The sequence below is a fragment of the Trematomus bernacchii genome, unplaced genomic scaffold (assembly GCF_902827165.1).
Source record: "Trematomus bernacchii unplaced genomic scaffold, fTreBer1.1, whole genome shotgun sequence".
NCBI lineage: Eukaryota > Metazoa > Chordata > Actinopteri > Perciformes > Nototheniidae > Trematomus > Trematomus bernacchii.
In genome coordinates this window covers 17,539,430-17,566,054 of record NW_022987739.1, presented here as the reverse complement: position 1 = coordinate 17,566,054, position 26,625 = coordinate 17,539,430, and the positions used below count along the sequence as shown (strand labels likewise).

General features: G+C 39.1%; 2 protein-coding genes across 4 annotated transcripts; both read left to right on the top strand.

Moving 5' to 3' along the window:
• The first annotated feature begins 790 nt into the window (after positions 1 to 790).
• Positions 791 to 5,958, top strand: LOC117495236. 3 transcript variants are annotated; one of them, XM_034146387.1, is made up of 9 exons: positions 791 to 1,010; positions 1,672 to 1,838; positions 2,374 to 2,484; positions 2,575 to 2,727; positions 2,860 to 3,114; positions 3,439 to 3,823; positions 4,105 to 4,346; positions 4,460 to 4,635; positions 4,902 to 5,958. In XM_034146387.1, the coding sequence occupies exons 1-9, from the start codon at positions 812 to 814 to the stop codon at positions 5,752 to 5,754; spliced, it is 2,541 nt and encodes an 846-aa protein (XP_034002278.1). In that variant the 5' UTR covers positions 791 to 811; the 3' UTR covers positions 5,755 to 5,958. The 3 variants fall into 3 exon arrangements, with proteins under 3 accessions (XP_034002278.1, XP_034002280.1, XP_034002279.1); XM_034146389.1 differs by lacking the exon at positions 1,672 to 1,838; XM_034146388.1 differs by lacking the exon at positions 2,860 to 3,114.
• A 1,088-nt stretch (positions 5,959 to 7,046) lies between these two features.
• LOC117495238 (fibronectin type III domain-containing protein 7-like) lies at positions 7,047 to 17,207 on the top strand. Its single transcript, XM_034146391.1, has 14 exons — positions 7,047 to 7,225; positions 7,387 to 7,399; positions 7,560 to 7,820; positions 9,291 to 9,551; positions 10,325 to 10,585; positions 11,735 to 11,998; positions 12,671 to 12,925; positions 12,998 to 13,255; positions 13,575 to 13,829; positions 14,165 to 14,419; positions 15,014 to 15,274; positions 15,558 to 15,587; positions 16,068 to 16,104; positions 16,583 to 17,207. The coding sequence occupies exons 1-13, from the start codon at positions 7,181 to 7,183 to the stop codon at positions 16,097 to 16,099; spliced, it is 2,451 nt and encodes an 816-aa protein (XP_034002282.1). The 5' UTR covers positions 7,047 to 7,180; the 3' UTR covers positions 16,100 to 16,104; positions 16,583 to 17,207.
• Positions 17,208 to 26,625: the final 9,418 nt, after the last annotated feature.

The window sequence follows — 26,625 nt, the reverse complement described above, 5'->3', positions numbered from 1 at the left end:
GGTGCTGTTGTTTTATGCTTTATGAACGGGGACAACAGAGAAACATATTCTTCATCATGACCAAAGTTGGAATTGAAATAAAAAAGGAAAGTGAAACTTATGCTCGTCACCCTCTCCCTCCGGTCCACATTAATACAAATGATCCCAATACGTATGATTGTATGAAAAGATCTTAAAATCAATACAAATGTATTTATTATAAACGCTAGTCCTTAACATCTATCACTGTGTATTTCACCATTCAAACATCTTTTAAAAGTTGAACAAACCCCACACAGCTCAGTAAAGACTGTGAAATGTTGACTTTATTTGATCATTTCAGTAAAAACTAACGTTCATATTTCTCTTTTTGATTATAATACTGATGAACGTTCAAAACAAAGCACTTTGGCAACTTACCACATACGTTTTTAAAATGCTTAATAAGCACCGTAACTTTCATGATATCATTTCTCGGTCATAATCGGTTGTTTCCGTGAACGGCCGACTGTTGTGTGACGGCAAGGCAAATGCCGCGGCCGCAAGGCATTGTGGGGCAGCATTTTCTCCTCTCCTTTAGGTTAGGGAGATCCAGTGGTTCCTAAGCTAAAGGAGGTTATAAAGGACGTTTGAAACCTCCTTTCCTTTCATTTAGAGAATTCGAACGGCACTTATCATGGCTGCCACTGAGGTACTTCCGGGTCATTTCACTCCGTTAGGAAGGTTCCTAAGCTAAATGGACTATTCGACCGCAACCATGGTCCCATGGTTAGTGCTAGATCGTATACCTCCTGGGTTTTATGCGGCGGAAGTGACGTAATAGTGGTCGTGGATGAGACGGCAACTTTTGTTGCGCTCGCGAGCCTCCAACAGACAAGTCTGTCAAGGATGCCAACGCGCAACAAACAGGATGCTTTCACATAAAATCTTTCAAACACTTAAGGATTTCGAGGAAGCGTTAGCAGACGTTGAAGAAACAACGATCACAAAGTATATTGTGTACAAAAAGGAACAGGTTTTCGGGGAAAATAGTAAGTTTGTAAAGTTAGATCGGAAATTGAAGAAACAACGATGACCAAGTAGCCTACATTGTGTCAGTAATCAAATATTAAGTAGGCCTTATATAGGCCTAAGTATATAAGTATAATAATATATAAGTATAAGTATATAAGTATAAGTATTACATATATAAGACGGGGCACAGAACGGCTCGGTTCGAGCCGTGAATTTATTCATCTTTTAAACGGCATCATTTAAGTTGCGCTGACAGAGGTCCACAGTTTCCCCGCAGCGAGGCTCCCCCGCCCTCCTCTTGACAGTTCACGAGCGTTCACACCACTAAAATGTTTATTTTGGTGTTCTGTGTTTTAATGCCTACAACAACTGAATTATAGGTTGGTAGTTTCAGCTTTCTACATAACTGATAAAAGCGAAGAATACGTGAAACTTTACTGTACATTCAGCAACAGGTTGAATTATCAGGCGTAAAGTTACTTAAGACATTTCAAATTCCGAGTGTCTTTCCAAATCTAAACTGACCAGTGTTAATACATCTTTTATGGATAAAATGTGTATTTTTGTCACAAATGTTTCAATACAGACGTGCAGCCTTCACCAGGGGAAAAGATATACTGGCAGTTGAAATGTGTACCATATGAAATATGTATTTTTGTCACAAATGTTTCAATACAGACGTGCAACCTTCACCAGGGAAAAAGATATACTGGCAGTTGAAATGTGTACCATATGATGGGGTGCCATTCCAACTCGTGGGCACCAAGATATATGGATGCCACCAGGGAAAGGACAGGTGTACTCGGCAAAAGGAGAAGTACCATGCACAAAAAGAGAAACAAGCGGTATATTTATGAATTTACATGCATTAACAACTTAAAATAATTGGTAAAGGAAAATTAAACAACTATTCGTAATATGACATGCATTATGTGGCATTCTATGACACATAACACTGTGACACATAACAACATAGGAATCAGCATTATGTAAATACATAAGTCGTTTAAACTTTAGAGGAATAGGAAACGAAATTCAATGGCCTCTTCTGAGACAAAATAAAGGGGGATATCCTTCCTTTGTTCACCTACAGAACCCAACCAGCTCACGGTCATGACCTGGCACCAAATTCTTCCTATACTGGTTACTTATTTTAACAGGGGATGGTATATGTGCAAAATAAATAGACACAAACAGTACAGATGCAGGGGTAATGACATAATGTCCCACTATAGTTATATTAGCAGGACCTACAAATATTTTAAAGAAGACAAAAGAAAGAACCATAGCAAAAATTATGTTCTCCACGTTATGGAGAGGAGACCATGAAAATGTATACATATATTAATATTGTATTTCTATACACCTTTTTTCTCTTAGCTTGAAGACCATGTCTTCAATGCAAGACGCCATCTCGTACAAAATACGAAGAAGATGGATTGCCCTGCCCAGATAACTGTCAGTCAGGTCATGAAATGTCCTGGTTTCAAGGTACAGCACAAGCACAGCACAAGTGCGTTCAATGCTATAATTGCTCTCGTGTCATGATCCCAATTGCCATGTCATTTTTATATTCCCCAGATTGCAGAGAACAGTAAAGCAAAGAGGAGGGAGCTCTCAGCAGCACTAAAGGCTGTAGTTGCAGCTGATCCTTCAACAGTTGAAGTAGTCATGGAATACCACACATGCTTCACCCCAGAAAGTGACCATCAAAACCATCCAACTGTTGGAGAGGTAACCATGCAAAATCTATTCCTTTAGCTGCTGTAAGAAACATGATGCGAGGTACAATTTGTGCTGTACAAAGAGGACTTTCTTTAGACAGCTTTAAACATCTATAATTACCCTGTTCAACGTCATGTACAGGTAGCTGAACTGCGTGAACCGATGGATTCCAGAGTTGAACAACAAATAGTGAAGCTCACCTTGGCTGGTGCCAGAAAGCTTAGTGAGATTAGACGTCAACTGTTCAATTTTGTAAATGACGAGCTATTCCGGGGGGAGCAGCCACCTCCACAAACACGTCGGAGGTTTTACCCCACAGACAAGGATATCAGGAATATCTTATCAAGAACGAAGGAGGGAATACGTGAATCCAAAAATGACCAGGTCAATCTGCAGGTAATACACTGAGAGTAGAATAGTATTAATATTATTCAAGCCATGCAAGTTTGTGTGGGTGGTTAATGCACAACTTACAGAGTTTGTGACTTCACCAAGCATGGTCAGTTTTTTTTTTTTTACATGATACATTGTCCTCTGAATGCAGGTGTAAGTAAGCAAAGCAAAGTAGCAGTATTTGGTTCATATGCAGGGTATGACCATTTTTCAAAATGCAACTAAAACTTCAAAACTGTTTTTTGCCCTGATATGACAACAAATGTTCCTAATGTTTGGGCCATGAGGCTACATGATGATAATGTCCAGTTACACTTTCATTCACAGCTTCTGACGCCCAGATGGTTAGTTGATGACTGCAAAATCAAGTACAGGCCAAGCCAGCTACAGGAGGACGGAACTGTCACAAAGCTGCTGTTTTGTTACCAGACAGCCTGGCAGCGAAGGCTTCTCCACCTGTATGGACAACAGATGTGCCTGCTTGATGCTACTTACCGGACGTGTCGTTATTCTGTTCCCCTCTTCTTCCTATGTGTACGTACAAATGTGTGCTATGCAGTGGTTGGCCTCTTTGTGACCCAGAGTGAGACAACAGCAGATGTCAAAGAAGCCCTCCAGGTGTTTAAGGAGTGGAACCCTGACTGGAGCCCTAGCCACTTCATGGTTGATTTCTCAGAGGTAGAGATCGGTGCCCTGGAGGAAGAGTTTCAAGGTGAAATTGCAGTAACTGTAGAAATCTGTTAATTCACATAATATGAAACGTTAATTAAAAAAAAGGATACATTTTACATAGTATTCCACCAACTTCCAAAATATAACCATTTACATGCAAATGTATGCAACAATCTACTTCAAAATAAAGTCATCACCTCCACTGACAGACAGATGTATAAAAAGCAGGCCTATATTTTGTCGCGTATACTATGTAATAGCAACGCGACAAAATAAAATGACAACATGGTGCAGGTAATATATCTCTTATATTTTATCCAGGTTCCAAGGTGCTTCTCTGCGACTTCCATAGGGAGAACGCTTGGGTTGAATGGTGCAGGAAGAAAGATCATGGAGTGAGCCACGCACAAGACAGTCTCCTACCGCTTCTGAGAAGCATTGCAGCTGCTTCAACTCCAGAGGAGTTCAGCACACGCCTTTGCAACCTGCAGGAAGCCAAAGTCTGGAAGGACAATGAAAAAGTGAGGGCGTGGTTTTCAAATAAGTGGCTCCCAGAGGCTAAGGTGTGTATCAAGTTCAAATATTATATTTACTTTTATATTATATTTATTATATCATTTGTTGAATTTGAAGAGTCTTCCTTTTAATTTTTTTTGTCTTTTTTTGTCTTGTGTAGAGATGGGTGCACGTGTTTCGGGATGAAGATCTCAAGGTGGCCATCTACACCAACAATGGGGTGGAAAGACAAAATGAAACCCTAAAGCATTCTCATCTTGAAGGTTATAAGAACTGCAGCCTCAGTGAAATGCTCACTGTGTTGGTAACTGACTTCCTACCAAGGACATATCGGAAGTGAGCTAAAAAAGAATTACTATGATTATACATATATATATTTATATATACATACATACATACATACATACACAAACACACACACATTTTTATATATATATAAATGTAATGTTCGATAGCTTTGTTTCCAACATATTTGTTTGATGTTGTTCATTGTTGCATATGTTTCTGAGACAATTGTATTATCAAATACCATATCTATATGTCAGAGAAAGCAAACTGTCACAGAGAGACTTCTAAGATATTGTTCTCATCTCTTATTGAAGGTACATTGAACTCAATGTCAAGTACTCCTCATTCTACAGAAGGTACAATGAGAACATGCCAAAGTTCTTAAAAGACAGACCAAGAAGTGTAGCAGACCATGTGATGTCAAGGCTTACAGAAGCCCAGTTTTATGAGGCGAATGACGTTGTTGCAAAGGGCAATGGCATGTTCCATGTCAAAAGCCAAAGTCATCCTTGCACACAGCACCACATCAACTTTGGTGAAAGTATCATCATGCCATCGTGCACCTGCAAAGACTGGGCAAAGCACAAGTTGCCCTGCAAGCACTTCTGTGCTGTTTTTAATCATGTGCATGAATGGGGTTGGGAGAAACTGGCATCTAATTACAGGGATAACCCCCTCTTCTCCCTGGATAATGCATGTCTGGGACAGACTTCTTGTGAGAGGGATGACAGCGGCAGATCAGACATCACAGATCATACATACACACCGGTATCAGTGGAAATGCAGTCACCATGTAACGCTTTGCCCGAAAGGAAAAGACCAAGAAAGGTTAAACAAAGAAGGGAATGTGCCAGTCTCTTGCGTGAGATTACTGACTTAACATACCATCTGCAAGATGAAGATTACCTTAAAACGTTAACTGATCAAATGACCGAGATCTTGGAAGATGTGAAGCTACACACTCCACATGATCAGAGCCTTCCTCTGACGTTCACACCTAAGAAAAGGAAGAAGGAGATGGCCAACCTACCTGTGAAAACCGTACCACAAAAGCACCCATTCACAAAAAGGGTAGGCTGCTTTGCGGAAGCTATGAGGTTGAACTTCCGGGTCAGCATGAATGTGGAGGGAGTAGAGAAGGGTCCTGATGTCTCAACAAAAAAATAATCCCTATTAAATTATCCATACATATTTTTATTCTATTTAATTACAACTTGTATTGCAACATTTTTACTTTAACTCTGTAAGGTTAGTCTTTTTATTTATCTTGTATTGCACATTTGTATTCTTACTTCCTATGTTAATGTACATCTTTAAATTGTATTTTATTATATCTTTGTTGTATTGCCCTCTTTTACTTTCACTTCTTATTTCAACATAAATATTGTTATTTAAAATCATATTTAACATTTCTGCTTTCATTTCTTGTTTGTTTTATATGTTTATATACATATGGTTATTTTATTTTGCATTGCCAATTTTTGATTTTACTTCCTATAGTTACATTAATCTTTTTATTATATTTTTCTTATCTTGAAATTCACACTTTTACTTGTGTATATATATACATTTAGCTATTTATTAAGTATTTATCTTGTATTGCACATTTGTATTCTTACTTCCTATGTTAATGTACATCTTTTAATTGTATTTTATTATATCTTTGTTGTATTGCCCTCTTTTACTTTCACTTCTTATTTCAACATAAATATTGTTATTTAAAATCATATTTAACATTTCTGCTTTCATTTCTTGTTTGTTTTATATCTTTATATACATATGGTTATTTTATTTTGCATTGCCAATTTTTGATTTTATTTCCTATAATTACATTAATCTTTTTATTATATTTTTCTTATCTTGAAATTCACACTTTTACTTCTTGTGTATATATATATATATATATATATATATATATATATATATATATATATATATATACATTTAGCTATTTATTAAGTATGTTATTTTGTTTGTTCTAAAATTGAGCAACTGTCACAAAACAACATTATCCTCCACAGGATAATGAAATGATTGTGATTTAACTTCCATGATGAAATACTGGTCAGATATCCACCAGTTCTTTTAGTGATTTTTTGTCTCTCTTGGAGAAATTAAATCGCAACATCCAAAAAAAGCCTTCAAAACACAAATACACAACCGAAAATAATACATTTAATACTATAATATAAAGAGATGGACGAATTCATTTCAATAAACATGTGAAAACTAAATCATACAGGTTTTAAGGGGTTTATTTGTGTGAAGACGGCAGCAGCCAGCGTCGTCTCTTGTCCTCGGTGGCAGATTACGTCACTTCCGCCTAAAACCCAGGAGGTATACGATCTAGCACTAACCATGGTCCCATGGAGGTCCACCGGAAGGGGAGGGACTTCGCCTCTCTATTACGCTGCTTCACTGTGATTGGTCAATTGCTTCAGTGGGAGGGGCCAAATGCAGCTATTTATACCAGCACAGACACCAGGTATGTTTAGAAAAAGGTGAAACCTTGAAGAGTGAAGCATTTAAATCCAACAGAAGCTGCATAGTGTGAGGAGAGAAGTCATTTTTTTACATTTTACTTCAAGAAAAGATGAAGTGGCCAGCGATTTTTGTCTTGCTGAGCATATGCTCACAGGTAAAGTAACGGACTAAAATGTGTTATAGTAATTTTGCTTATTTCATTTCAGGCTCAGAAATCCTGTTTTTAAAAAGGAGTGATACAATGTTACAGTCAAGTAGTAGGAACTTGAATTTCATATAAAACCATAACCGTTTTTATGTTATCTACATTTGCAGGCTGCAGCACAAGGTATGTATTTTATATTTTACCATAACTACACTGCAGATGGTATTATCATTTTCATATGAGAATGAAAGTGCACAAAATATTGATGGTATATGTATCTGTAAATGAATCAATTTCTCAGGGTGTAAAAAAGTAGGCTACTATAAAGATGCTCTCTCATCAGATATCGAAGTATCCGTGTTCTCTGCAACATCGAAGAGCGCGATTCTCAGATGGACCAGGGTCCACGGAGCCAGCTCATACAAGGTCATCGCCGCCACCAAGAACTCCCCAGGCAGCCCCGTTGGTTATGCCTTGTTTGGTCCAAACACAGTGATGGGCACCATCAACTCTCTGTCCCCAAACATCATGTATACATTCACAGTTGCAGCTCTGGATAATGCTCAAGGGATACTAAACATTGGAACTATCGATTCTTCCTCGGGTGAAGTAACCTTGTGATGTTAAAGCACTTAACTGAGCGTTTTCTTGTTTCATCACAACAAAAAAACGTTCTGGTGCATGTGTTTTAGTTAGTACAGTAGGCCTACCGTTTTATTCTGTGATATTCGGGCAAACTAATTATGCATATAAAAAAAAAAAAGTATTGGGACACTCCTTAATCATTGAATACAGGTGTTTCATTCAGTCCCATGCCACAGGTGTATCAAATCAAGCACCTAGCCCTGCAGTCTGCCTTTACAAACATTTGTGAACGAATGGGTCGTTCTAAAGCACTTTGAGCACCAGGAAAAGCGCTTTATAAATGTAATTTAATAGAGCTCACTGAATTCGAACGTGGTACTGTAATATGCCACCGTTGCAACAAGTCAGCTCGTGAAATGTCTTCTTTCGTAGATATTCCACGATCAACTGTAAGTGCTATTATTGCAAAGTCTAAGCGTTTAGGAACCACAGCCACTCACGTAAAGACCACGTAAATTTACAGAGCGAGGTCTCCGAGTGCTGAGGCGCAGAGTGCTTAAAAGTCGCCAAAGCTCTGCTGACTCAATAACTGCGGAGTTCCAAACCAGCTCTGGCATTAATATCAGCACCCAACGGTGCTGCCACTGGACTCTGGAGCAGTGGAGTGACGAAACACGCTTCTCTATCAGGCAGTCTGATGGACGAGTCTGGGTTTGGCGAATGCCAGGAGAACGTTACCTGCCGGACTGCATTGTGCCAACTGTAAAGTTTGAGGGATAATGCTATGGGGTTGTTTTTATGGGGATTCTTAATGTTTCATCTTACCAAGTCATTTTGGACAATTCTATGCTTCCAACTTTTGTGGAAACCGTTAGGGGAAGGCCCTTTTCTGTTCCAGCATGACTGTGCACAAAGCATGGTCTATAAAGGCCTGGTTGGATGAGTTTGGTGTGGAAGAATTTGACTGGCCCGCACAGAGCCCTGACTTGAACACCTTTGGGATGAACTAGAACGGAGATTCTCCAAAATCTTGTAGAAAGCCTTTCCAGAAATTAATATAGCTGCGAAGGGGGGGACCAACTTCATATTAATGCCCAAGAATTTGGAATGGGATGTCATAAAAGCTCCTGTAGGTGGCCCAATACTTTTGTCTATATAGTGTATGTGTATACACATTACAGTCAGAATGTTTTTTAAACATTTGTTATCTGAATAACTAATGTAACGTGTACATTTAAACACTTACATGGTACTTTGATGATGAGCAGAGGAGCACAGAAGAGTCACTGTTAGTGCCTCATGATTTAAATAAGCCTTTCTTTAAGCAAATAGTTTTATTTTATTACATTCAGAATTCAAATTTGACGTACTGTTGCAGACACAAAATAGTTTGCCCTGAAATCTGTGGGTAAAAAGATGGATTGCATTGCCAACTATTGCTGGGAAGGTGGAGTATCTCGTCAAACTGTATTTCTTGTGAATCTTTTAGCTCCTGAGGTGATGGATCCCCTCCGGACAGTGAAGTCGAAGGACAGCAAGACTTTTATGGTGTCTTTCAGCTTGAAGACAGGGGTGACATCTTACATCATACGATTGCAGAATCCCAACCGCTTCATCAGAGAAAACATCGTGTTCTCCTCCCCCGCTGAGATTGAGTCCCTCGAACCGTACACAGAGTACTCACTCAGCATCATGTCTGTGAACAGTGGAGGCCAGAGCCAGCCATCTTCCTCTGTGACTGCAAAGACAGGTACTGTTGTAGTGTTTGTGTCCATAATTCAAGATTGAGAAACAAAACCTCAAAAATGTATTCAGTGGGTAAACAAATAACACCCAAGGGCTGGATTATCTGTAGCAATGAGTCACATATTCAGGAAGAAACAATATGTGCTGTTCTTCTCAGTCTCCATACCCTGTAGAAGTCACTTGATCTCCTTCATTGTCATTGTTTTTGTTTGCCGTTTGCCATTATTCACCTCTGATTTAATTTCGCTTCCTTGAATGTAGGTTTCTTTATATGTAAGATTGAGAATAACTACACTATAGGTGGATTTATTTATACATCCACCATTTTTAGAAATGATAACGGACGCTTTCCACTCGCATGTTTGAAACTAAAAACAACTTTTTTACATCTAAATTTAAACATGTGAGAATGATTGCTCACTTATTCAGAAACATGAAAACTATGATTTTCATTTTTTAGTATGTGCATAAAATGCTGTGAAGGGGCTGTACTTGGGTGCAGCCCACATTCTGACATCACTGCTTGGATGACTACTGACAATAAAAAAATAAATAAAAAAATTTGATTCACAAAAAAGTAAGAGCTTGACTAGGACTTAACTGCTGTAAAACATACCAGAAACATGACTCAAGATATGTATTCCCTTAAGACTTGGATTCAAAAGCATACATCTTAAATGACTAAGTAAGCAACAATCAAAGTCAAGAGAAACATATTTACTCAACGTACAGTCGCCCTAATGGCTTCATAATGTTAAACTTTGTCCCCCTCCACAGTGTTGCCCCCTCCTCAGCTCTCCGCCTCCTCTCCCAGCAACGACAGCATCACTGTGTCCTGGGCTCCTGTTGCCAACGCTGTCCAGTACAGCCTGTCTCTGTACAAGTCTGGCTGGAACACCACCATCAAGCACAACACTTCCAACACCAATTGGATCGTCTCCGGCCTGGATATTGGTTCAGTCTACGTCATAAAGGGTTTCGCCTGGGACCCCGAGGGCCGCCAGGGAGAGGACAGTCTGTACATCAACCAGATGACAAGTAAGCGTGCACCGAGACTCTTTTCTGTGTGTGTATATGGAAATACCCATGATTGCTCCTATAAGTATATAGAGTCCATGTGCCTTTTTTATTTGATCATGTAAGAAATATTATACGTGTAGTGATAAGAGAAAATATTAACTAGGCTTGCAATTTTAAATAAACACACAGAGAACTTCATGTTATATTGGGTTTTTATAAGTATTACATGTTACTTGTTAGACGCTTTTATCCAAAGTGACTTACATACTCAATACTGTGGGCAATCCCCACAGGAGCAATTTGGGGTGAAGTGTCTTGCCCAGGGACACAACGACATGCTGACTGCAGTGGGGTTTGAACCTGTGACCCCCTGATCCGAATACCAACGCTCTATCCACTGCACCACACGCCTCCTCCACACAAAAAAAGTTTTTGCTTTTCAGAAACATTTAACCTCTTCACAGTCTGAAATATATATATATATATATATATATATATATATATATATATATATATATAGGTTAAATGTTTCTGAAAAGCAAAAACTTTATATATATAGCCTAAAACATAACTTTAAGACACAGAATATTGTGTAAAAACATATATCTTCAAATGATTATCATGGGATGTAGCCTATATAAGCTACAAAAAACATAACTGAAGTTGTTTGAAATAGTATTAAAACCCTTTGTTTCATAAAGGAAACTACTCCATTTAAGAAGTCCTACATTTGAACTTGGGCGACTCCTAGTGGTGGTATTCAAAAGGACACATAGGCAGCACTGGTCTTCTCTGGAGTGTCTTATTTGTCCACAAAGACTTATGCCATCACAAGAATACAAAAACTGTACAAATAGAACTAGTTATAAAGCCATGTTCAAATAACTAAATATGTGTTGACCTGTAAACAGTCATTTGATGCTGAAATAGTGGGTCTCTGTGTTGGTTTGAACTATATAAAATATTTTCAACCTCAGGCTGTGACATCTATATCTAAGAACGGCAGCCATCTGATGAATACAGTATTATTAGTAATAACGTTTTCCTCACGAAACATTACTGGTAAGAGTAATTTAGAAACTATTACTCTAATTATACTACTCTACTCCTCTTAGTGTGTTTTTATGTGTACTTTTATCTAATGCATCATTGGGCATGTTTTCACAGGACCTCCTGTGCCATCTATTGCCAATTTCTCCATGGTGATAAATAACGGTTTGGCCGGTATCTCAGTATCCTGGGAACGGGATGAGGGAGTCTTTGGGTCCTTCCAGTACCATGTGATGAGCGACCAGAACCTCACCTGTAACTCCACATCCAGCTCCTGCACCCTGTCTCCAGTGGGCTGCGGAGAGGTACACACCGTCCGGGTCAGCACCTCCGACGAGGCCGGGCCCAGCGACCTATCCGGCCCCGTGGTGTTCATCACCTGTGAGTATTAGACTACATTTAGTTCCGATCACACTTGTGAACTATCTGTTTGTAATAGGGCACCGTAGACATATAATGAGCAAGCCATAATAATGCAAGGAGTATTGGATTAATCACAAGACACTGTATTAGGTATAAGTGTTGGTTGGTTGGAAGTTATTTAGTTCATTACATCTTATTTAGCATCACTTTTATCCAAAGTTACTTAGACTTCGATGCCATAAATGTGACTACAGGATCAATTTGAACCACTGATCCTTCCATTAATGGATTATCAAAATTGATTAATTTTAAAGTTGACAAATCTATTAATCTTTGCATATTTATGATCTGTTTACGAGACAGCTATAAGATAATTCAATCTCCACATTCTCTTCAAACATAAAATACATAAAAAGCTTTTTCTTCCCATCAGAAGAATTCTTAATTTTCTCATCAATTTAATAGATAAATCTAATATAAAATAAAACCGATACTTTGAACATATACTTCGCTACAAGAGTTAGGATTACATTTAGTTGTTTAATGAGAAAAACATTATGTTATACGTAGAATTCTAGCATTAACACATTAGTGCTAGATATGGATAAAAAAAAGATGGCGGCATTAGTTTGCTCTGAAAACCTCTGTCATTAAAATATGACTAAACTCCCTGCTGTCCTGTCCGGTCAGTCCCCTGCCCCCCACAGTCTCTGGCTGTTGTGGAGTCGACAGAAGGAAGCTGCACGCTGACCTGGGACGCGGTGACTTACGTCGACAGCTACACAGCCTTCATCAAGAGAGGAGACGGTGCAGAGGAGAGCTGCAACACCACCAGCAGGAACTGCACCTACAACTGCACATGTGGCCACACATACCTGATGTCTGTGATGGCCTTCAACCAGGCTGGCAGCAGTCCTGAAGGACAGGTTCTCAACTACACCACCTGTAAGTAGCCACTGAGGGGACAGATTTGAATTCATGATGTTCTGTGTATCACACCCCCTGTGTGTCTTTCAGTGCCCTGTTGTCCAGAGGGTGTATCCGTCTCCGCCGTGAGCACTGACACGTTTGAGATCACGTGGACGGCCTCTCGGGGGGCAGAGCTGTACCAGACTCGAGCTGCAGACAGTTCAGAGGTCATCCTGTGTAACGACACGGCTCCGGTGTGCGCCCTCTCTGACCTCAGCTGCGACAGTTCCTACAGCGTGGTGGTGACACCCTGCAACGACATCAGCGGATGCAACCGGGCATGCAAAGCTCACACACAAATCACAGGTATGAAACGTGTGCCCACATGTATCCAGCAAATATCCAGTTACATTTTTAAGTTGTAACGTTTTCCACTTTATTTCATTTTCAGATTTCCCATTAAACAGCAGTAAAACATCAGTTAAAAGTTTTGAATGACTTCAAATGCTTGATATCTAATATTATTAACTAGACTGGTCATCAGAGAGCTATACAGTATCTTTTAAAACTACACATAGGCCTACAGCCACTTCATTAATTTCACATCCATTCCTCATGTACTGTATGTGGAGTAGTCTCAAAGGTTTGATCATACTCTCAATTCCTCTTCTCCTCCACCCGTCAGCTCCATGCATGCCGATGAATCTGATGTTGACTCGGAGAAACTCCTCCTGCTTCAGTGTCAGCTGGACTGCAAACAACAGGCTTGCTAATTACACCGTGACAGCGTCAGGAGATGACGGCACACGCACCTGCAACACCGACGGAAACAGCTGCGACATCACTGACCTTCCTTGTGGCTCTAACTTTGAAGTCAGCGTCATAGCAACCAGCCCCGCAGGCTTGGGTTTACCCAGCTACTCTGAATTTTCAGAAACAGGTGAGTGGTCAAAAGTTGATTGAACCATTTTAATATAAAGCACAGGCAGGAATTAAAAACAACAATATAATAGCATGCTAGTGACGTGTAGCGCCACCTACAGCCTCAAGAACACCTTCAGGGTTCCTCAGCATGGAATACCAATACGAACACAGATATATTTGTAATAAAAACTGATTTCTTAGTTAATATCAAGCTGTCTTTTGCTCTTTTCTGCTGTAACAAATGTAAATTTCCCCTCTGTGGGACGAATATAGGTATTCTGATTCTGATTTTGATACAGATGGTAGTTTTGTGTTCCAACCCTAAACCACATTTATCATCCTCTTCTACAGGACCGTGCTGCCCGGTGGATCTGACAGTGGATCAGGTGACGCAGGCAATGAGCAATGTGTCATGGTCTCCCGCTAAAGGGGCGCATACATTCATCACTTCCCTAACATCAACGCGTGGTCATGCCCACTGCCACACGATGGACCCCCACTGCCTCATGGGATGCATCACCTGTGGGACCAACTACACCGTCACCATGGAGGCGATCAGCCACAGCGGGCGCCAGTCAAACTGCTCCTATGAGGGCTTCTCGTCCAGTAAGTGATTGGGATTTCTACCAATGAAAAGAAAATACTTTGCAATTGTAGTTCATCTACCAGAAAGCACTGACATGACACTTTTATCATTAAAAAAAAAAAGAAGCAATGCATATCTAAGACGATTGTTTATGGTTTGTATCTATATAAAAGTAGGAATCTGTTAATAATTTTCAATAAAATTGGATTTGAAACACTTTTTATATTTATTTGTACAAAAGGGGTTCTCAACTTTTTGTAGTTCTTTTTTAAGATTACAAAAAAAAAAAACTAGAAATAGTTTTGAAAGCCTACTTCTATTAATCTAACCATTTAGCATTATCTTCGTGGCCCAATAGATGGCGCTCTGACACCCACACAAAACAGTAGAGTGCATACCCTTTTTGTAAAACAACACAACACACTTTAAATTCAAAGCCATTTCTTGACTGCTTTGTTCATGTGCGTCAGGATTAACATTTGACAGATCGGTGAAATATATGTTCCAAAAATTAAAACAATTTTTGTCATGCTCTCTTTGAATGGGCTGGTTATCTTTCAGACATTAAAGCCACTGCAGAAACCTCACTTCATCTCTCTCTCTCTCTCCCTCAGGTGCCTGCTGTCCATCAGGCGTCCGGCTCTATGGGATGGCCCACAGCTCTCTGCGGGTGCACTGGCGCGGTGCTGGCAGCAGCCACAGCTACGTCACAGAGCTGGTGGGCAGCAGGAACAACTACACCTGCACCACCTCCCCCGGGGAGAGCAGCTGTGATGTTCCCAACATCCAGTGTGGGGATGTCTACACTGTGGTGGTGGCTCCGCTCACACCAGAGGGCAGCAAAGTCCTCTTCTGCGCCCAGAGGATCTACTCAGGTAGGATTGTGACATCTCTCTCAGTTGTTTATGATGATAAATAATATAGGAATTTAGTTTGGAGCTAATGTGTCCTTTTGTTTGTTATATTAAAAGTTAACCCTCTGTTTATGCTCTTAACAGAAAAGTTTTAGCACTAGTGCTTTTCTGTATTCGGGAGCACAACAGTAGTAAAGACGATTCAAGCACCACAGGACAAAAAAAGTGGCATAGCTGAATCATTAAAAAAATGATTGACAACATTTTGACTGAATTTCAATCTTTTTTTCCCCTGCCCTCTCAGTCTCTTGCGCAGGCAGCAACCTTGGTACAGGTGAGTGTTATAATATGCAAAAATATATTTATAACTCTATTTTAAAGGTGGGGTAGGTAAGTTTGAGAAACCGGCTCGAGATATACTTTTTGTTATATTCCATGGAATGCTCTTAACATCCCGATAGCAATGAATATTTTAAGTGCTTTGACAAAAAATCCATAAAAACATGTCATCTGTGGAAGCCGTTATACTGTAAAAACTACGACCAATCATTTTAGCCGGCCCGGCTAAAATAACTGGATGGCCTACCTGCCTGTCAGCCTTCCATCTGTGCACAAACTTATCTCGTGCCCTCATTGGTCATGTGCGCGTTCGTGTGTGTTGGAGGGGCTCTGTAAGGAAGTGGCAGATTTTTTCCGGTTGTGTATTTTCAAATTCTAGCGCACTTGAGCTGGTTTCTCCAAAATGACCTACCCCACCTTTAAGAAGTTTTATTATTTTTATTTTTCTCTAATGTCATTTCAACCTGTTCTGCAGTGATATACAGAGGAAAGAGAAGCGTGGACTAGCTATGGTAAGTAAAAATACGACAATTATACAGAAATATATTGCGTCTCACCTGTAGTGGAAGCTGTACATAGCAGCAACTGCTATAGTGGTTGAATAAGAAGCAAGCAGAAAGTTATGTGAAGCCAGTGAGCTTGCCTCTTTGAGACCAGCTTTTAAACTTCACAATATAATTAACAATATGTGACGAAGCAAGCTAAAAGATGACCTTTTATGAAAACACCAATATTAAAGCGACAGAGGCACGACATGAAATTTGAACAGAAACAAAACTCTGATATTGATATCTCTTACAGTAAGACATAATCAAGTATATTATACATGTTCAGCTATAATGATGATTCCCTCTGCTGGTCACAATAAAACATTATTTTTATCAAAATCTGAAAACTTTGACTTGACACTCTGCTGTTATAAGATGTAACAATTTACTTGATGAATATACATTTCTTCAAACTGAATGTGACTGAATCTCTTCTCCACAGACGCAATACCTCCATCTTCCTTTTTCTCCTCTTCCTCCTTCATCAGTCCCGCACCACTGCAATAAAGCTAACTCGTGGATGAATAGAAGAACGACTTGCCTGCACTGGACAACATGCCTGTGTGTTGTCCAGTGGTGATAGTGAAATCATTTTAATAATACATTTGAATGTGTTTTTTATGTCTGTATCACTGATAAAACAATACCCCTCTATTCCGTAAACTATCTTGATCAAGCACTCTAAGAGAGTGCATATTTTTGCTGCTCATAATAATTATCATGAGGAAAAATTCACAATGTGGACATGAAAAATGTTAAAAGTACCTCATGAACAAATCACCATATTGACAAAAAGATCAATTGGCAAAAGAGTAACAGTGCCCAAGCAGACCTTGAAGAATATTTTGCCCCTTCATTTTCTGAATAATTGATTGGATGGTTGGCCAAAAAGTAAATAATAATTGTAGGACCGGCCCCAAGTAGGAAGCCTCCTGAGGATGAGTGGCGGACGGTGATCTGTGTCACCTCATGTGTTCTCAGGATGAATTCAACTGTTTGTGATATGTGTCTCTGTTGTTGTGAAAACCTGATTCATAGATCAGTAAATAAATAATTCCGAGCATTTCTGTGATGTGTGGTTTATTTTGCCCATATATTTGTGCTTCAAAATCTTGTTTGGTGCCAAATTGTGGCAGACCATAACTAGTGTACCTACTCCAATACTTTTAACTTCCCTCGGTTTGTTTGATAACTTTTGAATATACATTTTTAACTACAAGGTATTATTTATATTTAATAAGATCAGCTTCAGATCTATCCATCAGATTCAATTATAATGCAATATATATTATACCGAAACGGGCCTTTATATAATGAGGTCTTTTACTTATCTTGTTTGTCAGTAGTGTTCACATTTACTTTCTATCTTTCTTACCTAAAAGAATAGTGAACAAAATTGTTACCCGGCCACACTTTGGACATTTTCTTTTCCTGCTACAAAGAAAGTTGTCCGGCAGGAAGTCCTTTTGTGTCGTGTCTGTGTGCTTTTGGCAAGTTTTCATAACTGGTCTAAATGCTCAGACACCTTGGTGAAAATTAATCCTAGTTGTAAAACTGAAACTAAGCACATTTGCTTCAGTGTGTTGTTCTGACCCCCAGGGCAATTTACTAACAACATTAGTTCTTATTTAATTGTAGAATATTTAAAATCATCAATTTAAAGGTCACCTATTATGCAAAATCCACTTGTTCATGTCATGTATACATAAACATGTGTCCCCTCTGTGTACAAAGATTCTGAAAGTTTCAGGAAAAAATATTTACTAACTTTTTGTCCTAATCCATTTATATAAAAACCTGTCTGAAAATGAGATCAGATTCTGGCCACTTTATGATGTCATAACGATTTTTTGGGTTGTGTAACCATTAGCCAATAACCAACCAAGGTACCCCCCCCCCACCTACCTTATATGAATCTCCTAGAGCACCATTGTGTTCTTTTTAACCAAATATCTCTCAGAGGGGCGTGGGGAGTGTCACCTTATTTTCATCTAAAGTAACAGACAGAGAATCAGCACTTTTGAAACAGGGCTGAAACAGAGGGGTGTATAGGATGCTTCAATGCATGATCAGTTTGGTATTTCGAGCCAAACACTTCAGAGACATGTTTTGTATATATCTGAGACCTATATTATATTGATGAAAAACAGTATAATAGAGGACCTTTAAGAGAGTTGCAACTCCAGAGTTAATGATGCCTTTCTATTGGTCAGTAGAGAGAAGTCACTCCTCACAGTGAAAATATGGCTGAATGTCTAAGTGTCTTTTAAAACACACCCAGCCACCCGCTTCACAGGGCAGCCTTCCGAGAAACATGTATCGCTTGGCCTCCTTTTCACTACACAGGTTTCAGTTGGCTTAAGTCCCCGAAAACAAAAGGAATGAGTCTTGTATTATCCCCAGTGCAGCTCGAACAATGTAGGTTATCAATATTGATAATCTCAGAGGGGAATAGTTGCCATTCAGAGCTCAAACATAGAACATGACTCAGCCAAAGTATGGCATTTCTTTGAGACACAAATCGGAAGGTCTTTTTGCAGTCTACGTAACACCCCACTCAATCTAAAAAAAGAGAGATTATTTAAGGTTTCTTGCCATGACTGCTGATATTTCATTGTAAAGTGTCTTGAAAATTTCATTTTCAATGTTTAAGACATAAAAGGACCAAACTCCTATATTTAAAATCTTTGTTATATTGGTTTTGAAATATAAGTCTTGTTGGGTTCAGAATTCCAGAAAAGACAGACAACTTCTAAGTTTAACTATTTTTGTAAAGGGAGCAAAAGATATATATTACTTGGCCAACATGGTCTCACCAGAATGCGTGACTCCACCACGACTCCTTAACACCGCATTGCGTGGTGGAGTCACGAACTTTGCTACATTTACGTGTCAGCACCACGCAAACAACCCCAATGTAAAGTGAATGAGGCTCCTTTGTCGTGGTGCACACACGCATTTCTACAACGTCCAGCAGTGAGCTTTTATTCTATAACACGTTTTTAAAATCGGCTTTATAGCTTGTAGTAACTCACGGGAGGCTTCTTTTATTTTATTTGTATTCATAATAATTTTTATTTTTCGTCAGAATGTATTATTGTGCATTATTTACCAATTTTTGTTCTCAAAAAACAGTGCATTGTGCGTAATACAACTGTGATTTTTATTAAATTAGTTAGTTTTTAAGGAAGGCCAGAGCTTCAGCTGTGTCAAATAGATTGTTCCCTTTAGTTAACGTTATTTAAAAGATAATTATATTTCTATTTGATCATGTTTGTATTGTATTACGGACCCAAAGAGCAATGTGAGCGTCCATTCCCATTGGATAACGGAGGATTTTACACCCGGAAGTAAGTAGAAGAATCCTCAGCTATGGGACTATTATTATAGTTCTTATTATACATCCATGGACTACACCGGGGCCCGTTCTCATGTCTTCAAATGTCCCTCCTCGACTCCCCTCCTCGACTCCTATCCTCAAGACATAGTCCCGCCCACAGGAGATGCGAGCGGAGGAGCCGAGGAGGGGAGCCGAGGAGAGAGGAGGGGAAGCAGCAGGCGGTTAGAGAAATGAGAACTCCTCTCCTCTGGGTCATTTTAAAGAGACGTCCATTAATGATGACAGGAGGCACAGCAGCCCTCTGTCTGATGGACAGATGTGTTCATGACGACTTATATATTTACTTTTAATTCATTCACAGTGCGGTATAATGAGACAATAACAGGCTACAGATGCGGACATACACACAGACACACACACACATGTATATATTTATATAAATATATACAATTTCAGAATCAAACAGAGCACTCTCATAATAACGTAACACTATCAGACTGGATATATCCCCCCCCCTCTCTGGTCGCTACAATGAGGGAAATAAATGACGGGCCAAAAGTTTTATTTACAAGTATTACAAGTAAGCAGAGGACACCAAACCAACTGAGACCTGTCTGTCCGCTGCATCTACGCACACACTGTACCACACACACCTACACCACACACACGCACCTACAGCTCCTAAAGCATATAATCAGGCTACAGCCGTTGTGTATTTTATTATGTGAAGCACTAAATGGTTTTAGAAAAATATCGACTTTGTTTGTAGATATCTACTAAACTAAAGCAAATAAAGAGAGTAGGCCTGTTATACTGAGTGATATATTATACACACTGCTCTGCTTTCTGCACGGACCTCACAGCTGTTCTCACTGTAAACATCGCGTCGCGATGAAAGCAGTTAATAAAATAATATCCAGGGGATGCATGCAGAGCTGTCATTGGCTGAGATAAGTCCGGCCGTGCGTCTCGACTCTTTGAAACATCACTGTTGCCGGAAATGCATCCACGAAGGAGCCGTGGAGGACCGTGGAGGACCCATCAGTGTATCCTCGGTTATAGCTCCTCCAGAGAGCCTCCTCGACGCTTGATGCTCGGTCCTCGATGTGCATTTCGAGAAATTAGATGTCCTTCAACATGGCGCGCTAAAATTCATTTCCGGGTCACTACCGGAGGACCGAGGAGTCGAGGAGTCGAGGAGGGACATTTGATGACATGAGAAAGGGCCCGGGTGTTTCTCAATCGCGAGTACGCTTGCTTGGTAGCACATGTCTGCCGAGCATCTTGCTTCAGAAGCGAGTCAAGAATACTTCCTGGCATTCGGAAAACGAAGAGTGGAACAGGCTAGCAAGTGTGCAGGTGTGCGTCATATGAGAGGCCCCGCCTTACATCTTCCGCCACAGATTTGGGGTAATTGGTCCGTGCGCAAAGCATTGTGGGGATTTTAAGACCGCGGAGTCTACTTATGTGCATCCTCGATATTTCTCCAAACGGAGTACGCCGGGCTCAGTAGATTTCCAAGTATGCTGGAGATTGGAACAGTACGTCGGCGGCACTCGATGACGTAGTATGCTTGAAATAGTGGCTCTGAAGCAGCTTTACTCGCGATTGAGAAACACCCACCATGTGCTTAGAACTGTCCTACCCCCCCCCCCCCTCCCCCCCTTAGGTCACAGGCTCCTCCAACAGTGCAACACAATAAAACAGATACACAGACAAAATAGTGCAAGTAAATACAAAAAGAAAAATAGTAAAATAGTAAAAAGTGAAATAGTGCAATAGGAGGGTGTTTCTCAATCGCGAGTACGCTTGCTTGGTAGCACATGTCTGCCGAGTATCTTGCTTCAGAAGCGAGGCAAGAATACTTCCTGGCATTCGGAAAACAAAAAGTGGAACAGGCTAGCAAGTGTGCAGGTGTGCGTCATATGAGAGGCCCCGCCTTACATTTTCCGTCACAGATTTGGGGAAATTGGTCCGTGCGCAAAGCATTGTGGGGATTTTAAGACCGCGGAGTCTACTCATGTGCAGCCTCGATATTTCTCCAAACGGAGTACGCCGGGCTCGGTAGATTTCCAAGTATGCTGGAGATTGGAACAGTACTTCGGCGGCACTCGATGACGTCGTATGCTTGAAATAGTGGCTCTGAAGCAGCTTTAATCGCGATTGAGAAACACCCAGAGTCTATATACAAGTGATTGGAATATGATATATTAGATAAATAATTTCTAAGTAAGTAGCAGCCAGATGAATGTTATGGATGTTGTTTCTAAGTTCAGGTGTTTAATAGTTTTATGGCCTGTGGGATGAAGCTGTCCCTGAGTCTGGTGGTTTTAGTCCGGATGCTGCGGTACCGCCTGCCAGACGGCAGCAGACAGAACAGTTTGTGGCTGGGGTGATGGGGTCTTTTATAATCCTGAGGGCTTTCTTTAAGGTTAACCTGGTATTTTTACTCCACTACATTTATTTTAGTTACTTTACAGATTTGGATTAATGATGTGAAATATAAACAACCCTTAAATCAGACTTTAGTTACACCTGAGTAAAATTCAGTGAAGGTGATTGTCAAGTGCCAACAATCAGGCGAGATATTTGGTAGTGGGTGCTTGAGAAGACTAAATATTTATCTGCAGATCCCTATAAAGCATATTCATTACTCGTTATTCTCTACTAATAGTTAATTAAAAACTGTATATAATGGCTATTTTGCACATCCCTTTCAAGATTTCAAGATTTTCTAAGGTTTATTGACATATCATATACACAACTACGGTGTAGTTATGCAATGAATGAAAAACTTGGGTCACAGGTTCCTCAACAGTATATTACAAGACATCTATCGATATCTGTGTACCTCCACCATTAAACATATTCTGCACATTTCTTATACCATCTACATACATCTTATAAGAGTATAATTAATATGTATAATATCAGTTAAAATAAGTGCTTCAACATAGTTAACATTGCAGGAAAGTTGATTGTCAAGTTCCAAAACAAACCATGCAATATATTAGACGTTAAGTACTTTGTCAGGCTTAATATCTGTAGATACCCCCAAAGCTTTTTTCTTATTTAAAAGAAGACCTTAACCTAAAGTATTCTTTCATGTTTAAATAAAGCCTTATTAGTTTGTCTGTTTTGCACATCCTCCTATCAGGCACTAAACTGTTTTATTGTAGAGATCACTTACAGTATCTTCTTGATATGTTCTATTCTATATTATTTATATCATTGACCTTCCACTTTCCCACTATATTAAGAGTATGTACTCTTAATATTTAAATGTTTTCATCAAATATAACACATTCAAAAGTGCTTTACAAAAATGAAAGACATTAAGAAAAAGGCATTTTAAAACAGTCATTAAAAAGCAACACAATCTACCTGCATTGCAATTACTCCAAACGTGTAATAACGTGCTTTAACCAGTAGGAGGTTTGGGTTAAAAAGCTGTCAAGTTTACAGTGTTAACAAAATAAAATATACTGCTGTTTCTGGTTTAGTTTACGACGGATGTTATTGTTTTGATATTTGTAACACAAAGCGATGTAAAAAACCCACAGCAACACAGAAAAGATGGTCTTAACATGACCCAGCGGTCTAGTAGTTAATAAAAGACAATAATATCAAAACTAATTATTACTACTAACTTTATTGTGAAATTAAAACAGAACGGTAAAAGAATAGTTTCCGGTCTATTCTGAGGCCCGATCTCTGTAGATAAATAAAGAACTACGACAGATGTGTAATGTTTAATGCAGCCAAACCATTCATTACAATGCATTAATGTGATGACTTTCAAAGAGTAAAGCAAGCACTGCTGAATAAAGTATGATTTTATCTTTTACGAAACGTTTTTTCTTCATATGGAATGCAGTTGGAGGACAACCAATCACAGAGCTTGAGGCAAAGCAGAACAATAGCTGAGGATTCTGGGTAGTGTAATGTCTTCGACCATCCTAAACTCTGAACAAATATTTGTTTCTCCGAATCGAAGGGGAAAATTACAAAAGCATTGTACACAATTTAAACCAATCAATGTTGTGTAATTAACAAGGATAATCTGGTGTTTTTGAGTTGATGAGTAGTGCAGATATCACTGTAAAATCAATCGACAGTAAGGGGAATACTTACTTCCGGGTGTAAAATCCTCCGTTATCCAATGGGAATGGACGCTCACATTGCTCTCTGCGTCGGTAATACAATAAAGGGGACATGATCAAATAGGAATATAATTATCTTTTAAATAACGTTAACTAAAGGGAACAATCTATTTGACACAGCTGAAGCTCTGGCCTTCCTTAAAAACTAACTAATTTAATAAAAATCACAGTTGTATTACACACAATGCACTGTTTTTTTAGAACAAAAATTCGTAACTAATGCACCATAATACATTCTGACGAAAAATAAAAATTATTATGAATACAAATAAAATAAAAGAAGCCTCCCGTGAGTTACTACAAGCTATAAAGTAGATTTTAAAAACGTTTTATAGAATAAAAGCTCACTGCTGGACGTTGTAGAAATGCGTGTGTGCACCACGACAAAGGAGCCTCAATCACTTTACATTGGGGTTGTTTGCGTGGTGCAGACACGTAAATGTAGCAAAGTTCGTGACTCCACCACGCACTGCGGTGTTAAGGAGTCGTGGTGGAGTCACGCATTCTGGTGAGACCAGGTTGTACTTGGCCAAGGACTCATCACGTCTTGGAAATCACAGGCAGCAAAGCTGTAATCTGTAACCACCAAATCCGTAAAGAGCCTCGAACCTCGTGCGACAATACATTTTATTACACAGGGCGTTGCCCGTACATTTATGATTGGTCAAGACTAGATGAAGAGATACCGCGGTTTAGACTTGGTTCTCTTTGGTTGGTGCACAGACTCAGATAGAGTCTCTTGGCAACACGATCCTCCAATCATCATTCGGCCGGCTGGCGAAGTCCCTACTCTGTCTCTATCATACGTAATTTGTTTTCTCTAACGTTTCTTCAGATATAGCGGAAAACCATAATGTTGCTTCCTAGCTTTGAGGGGGAGCGCGGCTCCCATACAAAGTCAAGGCCGGTGCGATGTGCTGTTTTGACTACCTCTTTGTATTCTCTCAGTCTCTGCACATGACCTTGCTACTTTCAATATTGCAAGCTAAACACTTTCTCATGTGACTTTTCCCTTCGTTCCTGTCCTCCCCATCAAAACTTGGGGGGGGGGGTGATTGAGTCTATTTATTCCAAAGTCACAGCCACATAAATGAGCACAATAAGCTTATAATGTAATAATAAGAATCAGTCTTTCTAATGTTATATAAAAATAGCCTCCACAAATCCCTCCTTTCACACCTTTTAAGGTGTGAATCTGATCTACGTCTATTTTTCTTTTTACTGCGTCTCTGGTGTAATTTATTAATCTCTGCTGGTTATACTAGATATAGTTCACCCCATCCACATCCTTGTTGATTGTGGGACAGAGGAATATGAATTCAAAACCTGCTGATATTTGGTTTCTATCTTTAAACTCAGGAGGCACCCTAATGCTGTCTTTAGCTTAAAAACTCCCTCCAGGGATCATTTAGTTCTGCTGTCTGTGGGGTGTTCTGCTGTATGTGGGGCATTCTGCTGTCTGTGGGGTGTTCTGCTGTCTGTGGGGTGTTCTGCTGTCTGTGGGGCGTTCTGCTGTCTGTGGGGCGTTCTGCTGTCTGTGGGGCGTTCTGCTGTCTGTGGGGTGTTCTGCGAGTATGGTTAATTTAAGATTGAGTTACAGCCCTTTGATTGTTCATAAGATATTCTAGTACCATTTCATACTTTCACATGTCAAACACATGCTCTTTCATTTACACTTTTTGCTTTAAATCTCACATTCTCTTCATCTTAATTTTCTGTTTAAACCACATGTATGTCTTTTCTTATCTCTGTAAATTATAAATGGTGTGCTTATTATTTATAATGTTAATGTTTTCTAAATTAATTTTAGACCTATTTGTCCAGTGCAGCTTCAGAATCTTAATACTTGGACTGTGCCAACAAAATAAAACTCCAACATCTTTAGGTGAACTAAATAACATATTTCAATAGCTCTGAATTTCTGACAAGCTTCTGTGTTATTCTTAAATCAAATCCTTGAAATCCTATTTAAAATCTAAATATAATAATGAACTACTCATGTTTCTGGTAAAGAAACACACTCATGTTATGGATTCAAAAACAACTAAAATCATGATACTGTCAAAGTGAATGATTTCCTGGTGATAGTGCTTCTACCTGTCAGTGCTTAGATATTATCAAGCTGAAAAAATGAATACAGAATTCCAACATACTGTCATCAAATGTCTTTCTATTATGAATTTCAATTTCCCTTGTGAAACTAGTCTTGTGTTCATTGCTATCCCCATAATGACTTAAACAATAAAGTCTATGGCTTTTACTTCTAATTATTTACCAGGCAAGAGACAGGATGTTGTCTAAGTTCAATTCTGTCTCATTACATTACTATGTTTTAACTTAACTTAACTGTAATATGTTCGTTCTACATTTCAAACCCCACTTACTCTAATCTCTGTTAAAATATCCACATTACAAAATGGTTTCATTATCACAGGTCAACTTCTTTGGTATTCTCATTCTGGACTTACATCTCTCACAGTAGTCTTAGCCGTCTGAGGCAGAGGGACAGTCCAGGTCTCGGGACGCATTACCTATAGAAATTCTAGCACACTGAGGTTAAATAAATCCAACCCTTTCCACTCTGTCTTTTTCTAATCATACTATCTGTCTTGGTTGTTAAATGCCATCTTAACAACAAAATGAATGTCTCCTAATGATATAGAGCAACATTAAATGATAAGTGAGATTTGTATAGATATCAGGGAATTCAATTTATAAAATTATTATTTAAGTTTATATTACATTGTTGCAGTTTCTTCATAATCTAATCAGACACACAGGTAATACCTGATTTATATTTCATCTCTATGCTTAAGAGTTTAAAATAGGATCTATATCTTTTCCCACAGATAACACTGATCGGATAATGTTTTAATGCTAATACACTGATACACTGATCTCTCTTACATAATATATATATATAGGTACAGTATAATGTTACAAATATTATAACCTAATTGGTTTATTAATTGTGTATTATTG

Bases quoted from the DNA above. Each gene is read 5' to 3' on its own strand.
- LOC117495236 (XM_034146387.1), top strand. From the start codon at position 812: ATGAGACGGCAACTTTTGTTGCGCTCGCGAGCCTCCAACAGACAAGTC. The intron at 1,011-1,671 runs GTAAGTTTGTAA...GTTTCAATACAG, and splicing joins ACAGGTTTTCGGGGAAAATA to ACGTGCAACCTTCACCAGGG. The intron at 4,636-4,901 runs GTGAGCTAAAAA...CTCTTATTGAAG, and splicing joins CTACCAAGGACATATCGGAA to GTACATTGAACTCAATGTCA.
- LOC117495238 (XM_034146391.1), top strand. From the start codon at position 7,181: ATGAAGTGGCCAGCGATTTTTGTCTTGCTGAGCATATGCTCACAG. The intron at 11,999-12,670 runs GTGAGTATTAGA...CTGTCCGGTCAG, and splicing joins CCCCGTGGTGTTCATCACCT to TCCCCTGCCCCCCACAGTCT. The intron at 13,830-14,164 runs GTGAGTGGTCAA...CCTCTTCTACAG, and splicing joins CTCTGAATTTTCAGAAACAG to GACCGTGCTGCCCGGTGGAT.